This window comes from Cucumis sativus, chromosome 5 (assembly GCF_000004075.3).
Source record: "Cucumis sativus cultivar 9930 chromosome 5, Cucumber_9930_V3, whole genome shotgun sequence".
Taxonomy (NCBI): Eukaryota; Viridiplantae; Streptophyta; class Magnoliopsida; order Cucurbitales; family Cucurbitaceae; genus Cucumis; species Cucumis sativus.
In genome coordinates, this window is record NC_026659.2 from 30766827 (window position 1) to 30780820 (window position 13994).

General features: G+C 29.0%; 4 protein-coding genes across 4 annotated transcripts; all 4 read right to left on the reverse strand.

Annotated features, from left to right (window-relative positions):
- Window positions 1-3146: 3146 nt before the first annotated feature.
- Window positions 3147-5493, reverse strand: LOC101218218 (pentatricopeptide repeat-containing protein At3g02490, mitochondrial). Its single transcript, XM_004141551.3, has one exon. It carries the CDS (start codon window positions 5402-5404, stop codon window positions 3434-3436), a length of 1971 nt encoding a protein of 656 aa, XP_004141599.1. The 5' UTR covers window positions 5405-5493; the 3' UTR covers window positions 3147-3433.
- A 1402-nt stretch (window positions 5494-6895) lies between these two features.
- Window positions 6896-7444, reverse strand: LOC101209689 (stress-induced protein KIN2). The gene is made up of 2 exons (XM_004141436.3): window positions 7314-7444; window positions 6896-7219 (listed from the first exon to the last, which is right to left on the reverse strand). The coding sequence occupies exons 1-2, from the start codon at window positions 7374-7376 to the stop codon at window positions 7082-7084; spliced, it is 201 nt and encodes a 66-aa protein (XP_004141484.1). The 5' UTR covers window positions 7377-7444; the 3' UTR covers window positions 6896-7081.
- A 1583-nt stretch (window positions 7445-9027) lies between these two features.
- On the reverse strand, window positions 9028-10112 carry LOC101209932 (late embryogenesis abundant protein 2). Its single transcript, XM_004141437.3, has 2 exons — window positions 9983-10112; window positions 9028-9322 (listed from the first exon to the last, which is right to left on the reverse strand). Exons 1-2 carry the CDS (start codon window positions 10040-10042, stop codon window positions 9185-9187), a joined length of 198 nt encoding a protein of 65 aa, XP_004141485.1. The 5' UTR covers window positions 10043-10112; the 3' UTR covers window positions 9028-9184.
- A 2020-nt stretch (window positions 10113-12132) lies between these two features.
- On the reverse strand, window positions 12133-12627 carry LOC101210182 (late embryogenesis abundant protein 2). Its single transcript, XM_004141438.2, has one exon. It carries the CDS (start codon window positions 12557-12559, stop codon window positions 12356-12358), a length of 204 nt encoding a protein of 67 aa, XP_004141486.1. The 5' UTR covers window positions 12560-12627; the 3' UTR covers window positions 12133-12355.
- Window positions 12628-13994: the final 1367 nt, after the last annotated feature.

Below are 13994 nucleotides of genomic sequence, written 5' to 3' on the forward strand. Positions count from 1 at the left end.
CTAAAAGATAATAATGATGTTTGCATTCCTCTATTGGAAAGATAGAAAATATATTTTTTTTAAGTTCGAAAGTATTATGTTTGATCTTTTCAATTTTAACTAATTCCAAAATATGAAAGTAAAAACTCGATGGTCCTGACATTTCATTACAATCTGCCAACCGCTACATGCTTGTCATTTGCTTGTCTTGTACTGTTTTTATAAGAAAAGTTCTTATGGTCAAACTATAGAAAAGTAATGTGCATATTGTTGGTACAGATAGTAACTTTCAATTCTTTTAAATTTAAATTACGTTACAAAGTATAATTCAAATTTGAAAGAGTAAAGGTATTAGTTTTTTTCAGTATCGAAAGGTTAAAGATGCATTGTTATGATATGTTTGGTGTGTGTTGGAAAGTTAATGACAGAAAAGTGAAAGAGAGAGAAAAGAAAGTAATGATAATGAAAGAGGAATGGTTAGAGAAAACATGGGTTAGGGGAAAGGGATATACAAAGGGAACATAGTGTCCCATTTTTCTTTTCTCTTTTCTCTAAAAAGGAACCATCAAAATTCATTTCCATTTCCATTCACTTTTTCAAAGCTTTAGTTTCATCCATCCATTTCTTTTATTTTTAATGTTTAATCAATCAAAACACCTTTTTTTGTTGGGGTAATTTGCCTCCCAAAAACATTACATTTCTCAAACATATAAACACCACTCAATTTTTTTGGATGTGGTATCATTTTCTTTTTCCTTTTTGGTTTCACTCTTAAGGGAAAATTCATGCACAAATTTGAGCAAATTCCCCCAAATTCTTGGCTTTAAACATTCATTTTATTTTTAGTTATTTAATTTCTATAATAAATCTAAAATTAGTATAGTTTTGCAAAGGAATATTTAATAAATAGAAATCAATTTTGCATATTTTTTTTAGAAAAAAGAAAATGATAAACATTATGCTTTTCCTCCTAATATAATTCAATTACTTTTCGACCTCATCTTGTTCAGTAGTATATACCTTACTCAAATGTACAAATGATAGCCCATATGATCCTACAACATTCGTATGATGAGTCAAAGTGTTCAAGGACCTGTAAAAAAAATTAAAACGTCATAATCTATCCCCTAAAACTCTAAAATTTCTACTTCCACCCTCCATGTTGTACTCCACATATCTTCATTTCTCGGTTGAACAAATTGCTAATCCCACATTAAGCAAAATAAATACGTAATGTGGTACTTTCTTAGATAATGGTTTGGGAAATTCAAACTCTTTTTTGTTTTCTTATCTTCTCTTTGTTGAGACATCATAATAATCCATCCAATGGAGAATTTGAAGGTCTGAAATGGCCAAAAAAAGGAGTTTGCAAAGTTGGTCCCCCCAAAAGCACCTCCATTGCTCGTCTGTGCAATAAATATAGTGAGAACTGGATAAACAGCAAGTGGGGGAAAGAATAGCTACTAATCATAGAAAAATGATGACAATTTTGTCACACTGTCTGTAAGAACCTAAGTTGTCTTTTGTTTGCTGCCTACATTCTATTGAACATCACAACCATTGGAGAAGATGACATTCAGAAACCTCCAACATAATTTCAACACTCCTTTTCTTTTCTTTCTTCTATTTTCCAACCTGGTAATGAATATATAGAGAGAGCAAAATGATACAAACGCTCTTGGCTTGTTTAGTCTCACTCATATCGTTTTGCTCATGGACATGTCCTAATCAGCCTGTTTGGCAAAATATGTCTTGGCTTGGCCATAAGAATTATTATTATTCAATTCAATATGGAGGAGGAAAAACCAAGAATCAACAATAAGAACTATGAAATCAAACAAAAGAATGATATATGACTATTCTACCATCTACTTCCTTCTACTAATTTGAAAAAAAAAATAGTTGAGGAACCATGACAAATCAATGGAAGGATAATAGAAAGATGAAAATAGCGTGCATCTGTTAACGATCAATCCAAACATAGCTTAGTAGATAAGGTACTCATTACCTTTTCAAATATCAATGACTTAATCTCCCACAACCCATAATTATCGTACTAGAGAAAACAGACAAGACTTTGAGGAATTTTCAAATTTTGAGTTTTGAACTTTCAGGTTTTTAAACACACTCTGGAAAGTGGAAAGTACCAGCATGCATGGCTTTATTCTTTAAGAAAGCTAGATTGTGTCTAGGGCTTTGTCAAAAGTGAGTGCTAACAAGACTAGGTAGTTTTATGTTAGCTAAACAAATTGATGGGACATTTGATTCTTCATGCTATGCGTTATAATGCATTATAATCAACATCTTTTTATCACCTTTGCTGCTGTGACAAGTTAGAATCTCTTGCTTTGCTTTAAACCAAAGAAAGACATCTGTATTACTTTTCAAATATATTAAGAAAAAAATAACTCAATGCAACATAAACATGATTAGCATTGGTTACATTAACACACAGATCCACCAACATTTCATATCTATAAGGAAAGAACATCATTATGAAAAATTGATAAGCTCTAACATGATTAAGCACATTATGAGTCAGGTAGGCGATGCGGGGGTATTATTCTCCAAAGACAAAATGTAGTTGTAATAAATATTTCGAGTGTAACCAAATCAGTTGTCTTCCATTAAACACCACCAAGAATTGAAAAAACAAACTAAAACAAGTTCATTATGGTTGAGAACGCATGCTACCTTTTTCACTTGCATAGCGATGAGAACCTTGAACACATAAGAGTGGGAAATTTTCTGCATGAAGAAAGACAGGCTACAATAAAGTAAACAAAGCAGAATGCTTGTATACATGCGCAGCTTACTCTGAAGTCAAGATTAGTAGGGCTAAGGGCTTTACCATACAATGGCCTCTTACACAGCAGCACCGACAGAATTTTATCTCAGTTCTTGCCCCTCAGGAAGCTTTAAGAGCAACATCTTAGAGATGACAGCCTGAACTTTCAGCTTTTTCTGGAAGTTATCTATTTTCAATATAAAACGGATAGGAACATGTAGTAGGAGTCAATAATCAATCACTTTTATTGATGTTTCTCACACTGTGATTTAAACAAATCTTCTCAGCATCTTTCCTGACCACAAGAGATGTTGAAAATGAACTAAAATAAGGCTTTAAAAGTTGATTGGTTTATGGAAATTTTAATAAGCTGGCTTTGTCAACAAGTTAATTCAAACTCAATTTAGAATATTTAGTAATTTTGTAATGATTTATTAACAAAATAAAAACTCAACACTAGAGAAGGCTACAAAATAGAGACCCTAGATTACATAAACTCAATTCTGGAGCTTCCTTTTTGTTCTCCACAAAGAATTTAATTTAATCATGCTCCATTGGGTCAACAAATTTCGACAAACAGATGAATTATTTGAAACAAAATCTTCTAATTGATCAAATAACACAAGAAACCTCGTAAACTACATTGTAGGGAGACTTTATGTGAGTCTAAGAAGTCAGATTTGGGGAAGCAGCAGCTTCTACAGGCTTCATGGAACAAAAAAGATCCAAAACATCAGCATGGTTACGAATGTAACCGGGGCATTTTAAAAGAAGGTCTTGAGCATCTCCGTGCCTTCCAGCTTGGAAAAATGCTTCAAATAATTGGAGAACTACAGTCGTTGAAGGAAATTTCTTCGATGTCATGCCCTTTAGGAATTCAAGGCCATCATCAGCTGTTCCAGACTTGGATACATATGAGATAAATGGTTCAATAAATGGTGGGAATTCATGATTTCTCATCATCCCCAACAATTTTAAAGCATCTTTGAATTCCCCACAGAGCAGTAGCTTGTTTATCAATGTTTTGTAAGTAGAATGTCGTGGTTTTAGCTGGCTTTTATCAACAAGATCGAAGAGAAGATGGCTAGCATCAGTTTCATGTTTCTTTTGACAGTAACCATTTACTATTAAATCCAAAGCATATGCAGCAGAAGGGACCCCTCCTTTCTCAACCATTTTGTGGATACAATCAGAAGCCTTGTCAAGATCTCCAGCAGCACAATGCCCTTCAATCAAAGATGCCCAGGTCTTGTTGTCTGGATTACATCCAGAAGCTTCTAAGTTATTCATGAAATCATTAGCTTCATCACTTTTTCCTGTCCTACTGAGTCGATATGCAACCTTTCTCTTCAAACCACCACTACATACATATCCATACTCTTTCATTACATTTAAAACCTCATTGAACTCTCCAGTTCTACCAACACTAGACAGAGACCTGAGAACTGCAAAAACCATTGAATCCTTCAACACATTACCTGACTCTGAAAATATCTTCAATGCCCTTGAGAATAGATCTAGATCAAACTGCTCACTTACTGCTATTTTCTTTAACAGAAAAGTAAGACAATCCTCCGAAGGCTTATCACCTACTGACATTGCAAAGACATACAAATTTACAGCTTCCTCAATCATTCTTCTTTTACAAAATCGTCCCAACACCTTGGTAAATGTCTCCATTTCCATTTTGTAACCTTGACTCCTCATTTCATCGACTACTTTCCAAAATCTATCTATACAATCTTCCCTTCCTAACACCGTAGCCATGGCGTTATAAGTTTGCTCATCATGCTTAAACATCCCACTCTCATCAATCCATAGGAAAAATATATATGCTTTTGCTGGGTCTGTGCTAAGATCCTCCAATATCATCTTAACCATATCACTTGAAAACGAAACACTCATATCACGCAGCTGCTGTTCAACATCCTCTCCCCACAAATTCGTCCTGATAAGTCTGCTGACGTTTGAACCAATATTATCCGGAGATTTGTCAGTGGATCCTGAAGCAAACATATCTCTCAACTTCTCAGCTTCACTCTTCAATCCATCCTTATCAAACTTCTCCAGTACCTTATCCCGTACAGTTTTAGACATCCCATAACCCTTTTTCTTCATATCACAATTCAAATCCCAAAACTTCTTAACAAGCCCATTAACACCTAAAATACCCAGCATCAAATTAAACGACTTGGAGCTAAGTTTCTCACCATAATCCCCCGACACCCAATCAAAAAACCGGATAGCATCATCAGGGTTCGACTCGAGCTGCCCCAATACCTCCAAAACCAAATCATGACTAATAACAACACCATTCGACTCTAAACCCTTCCTAATTTCATCCACATCGCGAGATTTAGATAAAATGTCAACTATAACAGCATGATCAGATTCCTGTTCAGCCGCCGGTTCGGAGGAAAACGTTCGAAGGGTACCGTAAATGGGTCTTACGATACTTGTGAAGTAAAAATCGGAAATGGGCGGCGAGGGGGTATGGTGAAGGGGATGTTTAGGAAACAAAGACGATAAAGAGCGAAGTGATTGAAGATTGGGATGGGAAAGTACCTGAAAATGTGAAGAGTTGGATGAAATGCGAAGGTGAGGTCGTAAACGAAGTAATCGCCATGAAAATCTCATATTTGCGGCTTTAGGGCACAGAATTGGAAGCAGAGCAAAGGCAAAGCGAGACGAAGGGAGAGTGGGAGAAGTAGGGTTTTAGAGAAGAATAAAATTTTTGATTTATTGGAAATAAAAAATAAAATTTTCATTTTTTTCTCTTTTATGTATTCTAAATCAATTTTTTAGTTAAACCATAGGTTATATTTTATTAATAGGAAGATTTTGTCCGATTGATGTTAAGTCAATATGAACATAGCTTAACTCAAGTAAATTTGTTTCATTGTATTTCATTCAAAGATTCAATTTCTACCACTTGCATATTGTTAACAGAGATTGTAAATGAATGTTGTTAATGAGTTATAATTGACAGATTAAAGTATCTTTCTTCATGTTACAATTATTTTAACTTGAAATAAATTGATTTTATTACTTGTTAAGTTAGATTTTAAGGAAAATATTTTTTGGTGCATTTATTTTGTATTTGGTTGGTATATTTCAAAACTATACACTTTTAGTTTTTAAATTTATTTCAATTTAGTCTCTAGGTTCAAAATGTTACAATTTAATAATCGAAATTTAAGTTTTTTTTTCAAATTGATTCCTAAATACACCATTTTTATGTCTATTGGTATATGATGGCAATGCATATATATTAATTAATTTTAAAAACTATGATTAATTAATAAACATTTACGTCTATGATTGAAAAAGGAATTTAATTAAAAAGAATTGAGTTAAAAGTGTAAATCTCTAACACATAAAGAAGAAAGGTTTCCAACCGAGACTAATCATAGACGTTAATGAAAACTTATATTAGGCAACTATATTACATATCATGAGGCTTAACAAAGATAAATAGTAAATATATAACATGAGAATCAAGACAAACATTAGTGAAATCATATTATAAAATCATTATGTCATTAAGAGTGTAATTTCTTTAGTTTGAAGACAACCGTTCCATCTCATTCATCAATTATAATTGAACCAAAACAATATATATATATATATCCAAACTATTCTCTTAGGTCAAATTCATTCCACACAATTAATACACCACCGTCTTGTTTATTAGGAAAAGTGGATGATTTTTAAAAAAATGGTAGATTGGATTTAAATCGTCCATATGGATAAATTGGATTAAAACAAACGGTAGTTTAATAATTTCACTCAATGGTTAGGTTAATCAAGAGGGTAAAAAACAAAGATTTTTAAAAGTTATATCAAATCTCATTCGAACCTTCATAGATAAGTCTTCCAAACTTGTGTTTGTAGAAAAAAAAAAAAGAACAGACTTCGAGCTTTTCGATTTTATTGATATCTATTTTACAAGTGACAATTAGAACAACGTGTGAAGCCAATTGCGAATTAAAATTTTGATATATTATAAATTAAAAGTAATTGAAAATTGATAATATTTCTTTAAAAAAAAATGGCACTATGATCTTGGATTTAGATAGACATAATTAAATCTATAATCATTATTTAGCAACAATTACTTTGAATATGATCTAAGAAAATATATTCATGTATAAATGAAAGTTGAAAATGAAAAGAAATTCCAATAGGAATTTATTTGACATCTTTGAAAAACCCCCCTAAGAAAAGGAGTAACCAAACAAATCCCAAACTCGAAAAGTAAAACTCATAATTAATTGATCAAATATCAATAATAAGGATGATTGATATATGGTTTTATTTGTTGACAGCATCTTTGGCAGCATCAGCAGCACCTTGAGCCTTAGCCATCATCTGTTGGCCTGTCTCTTGAATGGACTCTTTAGCCGATTCCGCTGCATTACTCGCCTTATCCATCAAATTGCTAGCCTTCTCCTATATAATTAACAATACAACCCACCAACATCATACTCATTATACTTTTAATAAATGTTTTAAAAATAAAAAAAGATATAGAATAGACGAAAACCTGAGCTTGGCCCTTGGCTTCTCCAGCTTGAAAGCTCATCTTGTTAGAGTTATTGTCTGCCATTGTGAAAGAGAAAGTTTAGAATAAGGAATTAGATCAATTTGTGAATATATGATTCTTCTAAAGTTGTTTGATTCATTAAGACCTCAAGCTGCTTGTTATTTATATACTACTTTGAAATGGAATCACTATGTGACACGTGTAATCCAACCCAAATTAAAGGAAGTACCATGCCACGTGTCCTCCCATGAATGGAATGGAGACCCATTGACTAGGAGATCCCAAGAATGGTTCTTTTGTTTAATTAATTTACCTTTATTCTAAATTTAGAATTTCTTATTTTTTATTAAAGTAATAAATAATAAATTTCTTAGAGATTTTGGGTTTTATTTTCAATTTAATCTCTAGTTTTATAATGTTACAATTTTGCAAAACCATTCATGCATAATTTATTACCAACATATATCTTTAATTTCAAATTTTGTTTTTTGGATAATAATATATATATTTATCACATGTAATATATCTATAATTTTCTTATTTTGCTTTTATTTTTATTGTTTTTACCAAATCAACATAATTTAATTCACATCAAATATGTATTATCAATTTTGTGGTATTTCATCCTCGTCCATTTTTTATTAAGGAATTTTTTTTCCACCTAGTAATATAGATTTGTTCTATATTTTCATTAACATATTTTTTAGTTCTTTTAAGAATAATAATAATAATAAAATAGATTATTTATACTTCATAACAAAAAAAATCATTAAAAAATAAAAACCAAATACTTACATTGTGAAAAAAAAATTTTCTTTTTCTTTTTCCTTCCATATCACTTTAATTGTTAGGTAAATTCAAGATGTCAAATTTTACATAAACATAATGAGGAAAAATGGAAGTGGACGATATTTCTAGAAAAATTATACATAAAAAAATAGTAAATAAACGATTCAACACTTTTTAAATTAGTCGAAATATTTAATACTTTTTACTTAGGAAATTTTTTTAAAATATCAAACTTTACAAATTTGATACTCATTCATATGGTATAGTGACGGAAGATTATTATATAATTCAAAATTATACTATAACTGGTAAGTATTTTAATTTATTTTACTATTTTTAAAAGTACATTTTTTACTTAAGTGACAGTAACATTTTGTTGTTTATTATTTTTTAATCCATATAATAAAAATATTAATGGATAGAAATTCAATTATCAGTCTTTCGGTTCTCTCGACATCGGAATACATTCTCCACTTATTTTTTTTGAGAAATTGTCGAAGGTAGTAAATTTGATAAAATATTTACAAACTAACAAAATTTTAGATTCTATTAATAATAAATATTAATAGACGTTAATATACTCGACATTTGCTATACTTTGTATATATTTTAGTTTATTTCATTATATTTGAAAATGAGGTGATATTTTTTTTTCAATATAAAAGTCTATATTAATTAATTTTATTTTTGTGTAACTTCTTTCATTCCTTTCAAAATTAATTACCTTTACATCTTTTAATTAAAGTTATGAAAAAATAAAAATTCAAATTCAAATATATATTAATTTAAAATTTCTAAAATATGTTTCTAACTATATTGTGCTATAATTTTCTTTTCATTGTATATCTTTCTCCATCAATGACCATTATTTTGTTTCTCTTTTCATATTCACCTCTTCAAATGATTAAGTTTAGATATTCTTTTTGCTATTATTATATATCATTCACTACAAGAAAAAACACCCATTTGTAACACTGAAATTCCAAAAACTCATTTATTCTCTCCCTTTTACAAAGAGAAAGGCTTGGAAAAATACATTAAATAGATGAAGAAATAAAAAAAAGAAGATATAGAAATGATCATCATTTGTTGACAGCATCCTTAACAGCATCAGCAGCTCCTTGAGCCTTAGCCATCATTTGTTGTCCAGTCTCTTGTACTGATTCTTTAGCTGATTGAGCTGCATCACTTGCCTTATCCATCATATTGCTCATCTTCTCCTACACATTAATCAACACATACAAACTTAACTTAACAATGTTACCCATCACTACAACCCAAACCAGCCCCTGTAATAATATAGAATTATTGCTTAGCTAGGCTATATCATGGACGGCTAGAAATAGAAAGATGTGAAATAAAATGTTATTTACTAAATAAAATGATAGTGTATTGATTAACATATATAATGGAATGCTGTATTCACTGGGGTTACACTTACAGCACGAGTAACCTAATTCATCAATCGTGAATAATCCATAAACATATTCCATTTGAAAATAATAGAAGTAAAGGACACTCAACATATTAAATTTGAAAAGAATGTGAGACCCACTAGTAAAAAAAATCTCAAACTATGGAAGATAATTTGTTCGGTATTGATAAAAAAAATCTTAAAAACAAGATTATCATTACTTTTACGCAAATAGTAACAATTAAATAAACTTAACACAATGATAATCAAATTACATTTACAAAATGGGTTAATAAACATGTTAAAGAAAAGGCTAATCATCGAATGCATTACTACGAATAATTATCGATGAAAATCTATGATGATCTATGCTATGTTAAACATGTAGTATCAAATTAATTATTTCATTTTGTTAAAAAAGAAAAGGAAATGAGGATCATGATCATAATAGATGAATAAAACAAACCTGAGTTTGGCCCTTGGCCTCTCCAGCATGGTAGCTCATCTTCTGAGAGTTATCTGCCATTTTAACAGTTTTAAATACAGCTTCAAAACACACACAAACAAATAAATGAGAACTTGAAAAACACTTGATATATGGCTCTACCAGCTAGTTGCTTTGGTTCTTCATTTATATATATAGCAGCATGGGTTAGACTATGGCTTGACATGTGTAAAATTTGAATCGAGGGGTCGTGCCAAGTGTTGAGTTTTTGTTGGAGTGGTTACAATACGACTTGGAGCAAGGAAGAAGTGTTCAAATGATCATAATAATGCAAATTACAAATTAGAGATATATGACTTCTTCTAATGTTGGGGAGAGTTAGAATAGCTTTTTACTTTTGTCATTTCACCTTCTTCAAATATTACAAATATTGGTTAGATTTATTATTCTTTGTAACATTGATTGGACGTTTAGTTCGATCAAAAATAGTTGCTACGGTTGTTCGGTGGAAGATTTGAATTTCTAATTTCTAATTTTTAATTGTTCTCACACTATTCTATAATCAAATCATTTCTTATAAAAATTTTAAATACTAATATTTGTATATGTAAATTTCTTTATTCGACTATGATCTATACATTTTAGAGATGTTTTCAAAATCTAACTCTACAATCTTAAAACTAAAATCAATGATAGTTTTTAAAATGGGTTCAAATATCTTCCTAAAGAAGTTTTAAAGAAATTGTGATTAGAAAAAATAATTTGAAAATTTTTATACGGTACAATGATACAATGAAAAGATTGATTCGTTCATCATGTTGATATCGAATCCATGAAAATATTGATAGAAATGTGGCCATGTTAATGAAAATGTAATACTATATATAGTAAATAAATAGAATTTAGCTTATAGTATGGGTAAGTCATGTAACAAATTAATTAATAGTTACATTCAAACTAATTAAAAGAATTAGATGCTATGGTTGTTTTTATAAACTATTGAAATTAATTAACAATTTGATGATGAGACATTAAAATATATACCAAAAAAATTTCAATTCTAACAAAAAAAAAGAAAAAGAAAAAAAGTTAATTAGAAAAAATCTTATAAGTATGTAATTAAATACATAAGAAGAGGTAGAGAACTATTACACACATCATCATATCATAAATTTGGTTCCTAAACTCTAAACTCTAACAAGTTTATGTAAATCTTCAAATATGAATAATAAATTCCTTAAATTATCAACTTTGTATTTAGTTATAAAAATATAATTTTTTATATCTAAATTTGTAATTTTGACACTCAAAATTCACCACGAATTTTGGATCTTTTCTTTAATTAAACCATTTTTCATGTCAATATTATATATTATATTAAAAGAATTTACATCAAAATTGTTTAATTAAAAATGAATTGTTTTGATGTATTTTGAACCATTCATATCAATTACTTAGAGTATTTTCTTTTAAACATCTCCTTTAAAATGAGTTTTTTAAAATTTAAACATTTAATTTTTTATAAAATGAATTATTTTTCATTTAAAAGTTTATCAATCACCAATTTTTTTTTTAAATATTTTCTTTTTCAAATTTAATGTAATTTCAAGCATACTCTTAGTTTAATTTGTATATTATTTGATTTTAAAATCCTTAAAATCATGTTATAATAAAATTCATTTGAAATCCATATTTTATTTACTCAAAATCAGTTTGCACATCTTAGTTCTCATCCAATCAAAATTGATTTAAAACTATTTATATGATGCAAATTTCAACTATTTTTCTTGATGGAGAGAACTTTTTTTTTATCTTATTGTTTATGCTATGATCAAAATTAGTGCATATAGCATATGTTATGCATATTTTGTTATACCCTAATTAAAGCACTAAGCACATTACCTATTTTAATAAGCTAATTAATTATCTCCTAAAAACAAAACTTATCAAGCTTAAATTAATCATAATCGAGTGTATAATTGAAATTTTTTATAGAAACATTCATGCAAACTTAACTAACAAATTGACTAAGGATTGATCTATTCTATTTTTTTCTATATATTAATGATATAGGGTTATACGTCCTCAAACCGTTGATCTAATTATTATGTTTCTCTTGGAATCGAAAAAAAAAAAAATCATTCTAACATAAAATATAATACCCAAAAATCTTATAAATATATAGAATTAAATATAATGAGAAAGAACTATTAACTCTTCAAACAATAATTTTCCAGAGACGAACACACCACAAAGGGAGTCTCTTATGACAAAAAGCAACTCACTAACAAAAAGAATCATAAAACGAAATAAAGTATTAAGGTGTGTTTGAATTGACGGTTCTAAATACTTAGAAATTAGAAAGTCAATCCAAACAAACAAGCACTTAAACTTTTATTTGTTCATGCCAGTTGCATCCTTGATAGCTTCGGCTGCTCCTTGAGCCTTTGCCATCACCTGTTGGCCTGCCTCCTGTATCGTCTCTTTAGCCGATTGAGCTGCATTGTTTGCGTTGTCCATGAGATTGCTCGCCTTCTCTTCCACCTGACCTTTGGCTTCTCCAGCTTGGTAGCTCATCTTTTGGGAACTATCCGCCATATCTTTTATATATATTTACTTCCGGAGAGAGACTATTACAAATCAAATAGTGATGAAAGTTTTGAATGATGAAGTTTTTTATGAAAATTTTTGGGTGATCATGTTGTTGTTTATATAGTGGTTTGGGAGTGAGTAAATTGATTTTTTAGACCCACAAGTGGGAGAAATTTTTGTGAGTTTTGTTGCTAAATTTAGGGATTAGTATTTTGATTGATTCAAACTTTTCAATATTTTGAGCAACAAATTATTGGGAATGGCATTGTGTGGATGTGTTGTAAATTTGTAATTATTGTTCTTATTAATCTTTTTAAAATTTTCTTATCCTACCTTTAATTTGATGCATAAATAAAGTTAGCAAAAATGAAATTATTTTACATCGTAAATGTTTAAGATAAGAAAAAGAAAGTGCAATTCTAAAAAGATATGGAATGACTCGTTTACTAACGTTTCTATTTTTTGTTTTTTGTTTCATTTATCATATTTTAGGAAATAAACTTGTTTGATAAACATTTTTTTGGTTTCTTTCTCAATTTTGAGAATCGTTTCCAAAATTTGAACTAAAATTATAAAATTACAAAAAGTATTTTTCGGTGTTCTATTTCTATTTTATTTGAGTGTGTTTTTGGTGTAAAGGAAAGTGCAAACTTGACTTAATACATTTTTGTTTTGTTTTTTTTTTCAATCTTTTATTTTTAGTACATACAAAACCAATAAAATTTTATAATATATAAATTTTAGAAAATTTATTGTAAATGAATAAATGTTAAATGTATTTTTGTAAATATTTTAATTTATTTTGTTATATCAAAAAATATATTTATTTAGGTTCATTTTAATACTTTTAACAAAAGATTTGTTAAATTTGGATGTCAAATGTATTTTTTAAGATATATTGTAATTTGACACTTCAAAACTAATATTAAAATACAAAAATCGAAAATGTGATGGGACACGTGCCCCTGATCCCTTAATAAATCCGCCCATAAATGATAGATTGTTTTTTAATTGTTGTTATTAATTTTACATCGAAATTTATGTGTATTCATTCATCTAAATATTTGAAACTTATTATTTTTTTATACTTTTATGCATGCTATATATATTTTATATAGTTAATTAATATTTAAATGGTAAAGTAGGAGAAAATGTAAGAGAGAACAAATATTAAATAAAAATGAAAACAAGAAATGATTATGAACAAATTTCTATTAATGTTTCTTTTTTAGAAACAAAAACGAATTAATTATCAAATACATTTTGTTGTTTTCGATTCTTAAAAAACAGAAAACGAGAAACAAAAAGAACAATTATCAAAAAGCCCCAAATACAAACATATCTAATCATAAGTTTGCAAGTCCTCTTCCTTACGTCGTTTTTCTTTCACTTCTTTTCTCATATAAACACTCATCTCTTACAAGTTACAATTTACAATCCA

Bases quoted from the DNA above. Each gene is read 5' to 3' on its own strand.
- LOC101218218 (XM_004141551.3), bottom strand. From the start codon at position 5,404: ATGAGATTTTCATGGCGATTACTTCGTTTACGACCTCACCTTCGCATT.
- LOC101209689 (XM_004141436.3), bottom strand. From the start codon at position 7,376: ATGGCAGACAATAACTCTAACAAGATGAGCTTTCAAGCTGGAGAAGCC. The intron at 7,220-7,313 runs GTTTTCGTCTAT...TTAATTATATAG, and splicing joins AAGCCAAGGGCCAAGCTCAG to GAGAAGGCTAGCAATTTGAT.
- LOC101209932 (XM_004141437.3), bottom strand. From the start codon at position 10,042: ATGGCAGATAACTCTCAGAAGATGAGCTACCATGCTGGAGAGGCCAAG. The intron at 9,323-9,982 runs GTTTGTTTTATT...ATTAATGTGTAG, and splicing joins AGGCCAAGGGCCAAACTCAG to GAGAAGATGAGCAATATGAT.
- LOC101210182 (XM_004141438.2), bottom strand. From the start codon at position 12,559: ATGGCGGATAGTTCCCAAAAGATGAGCTACCAAGCTGGAGAAGCCAAA.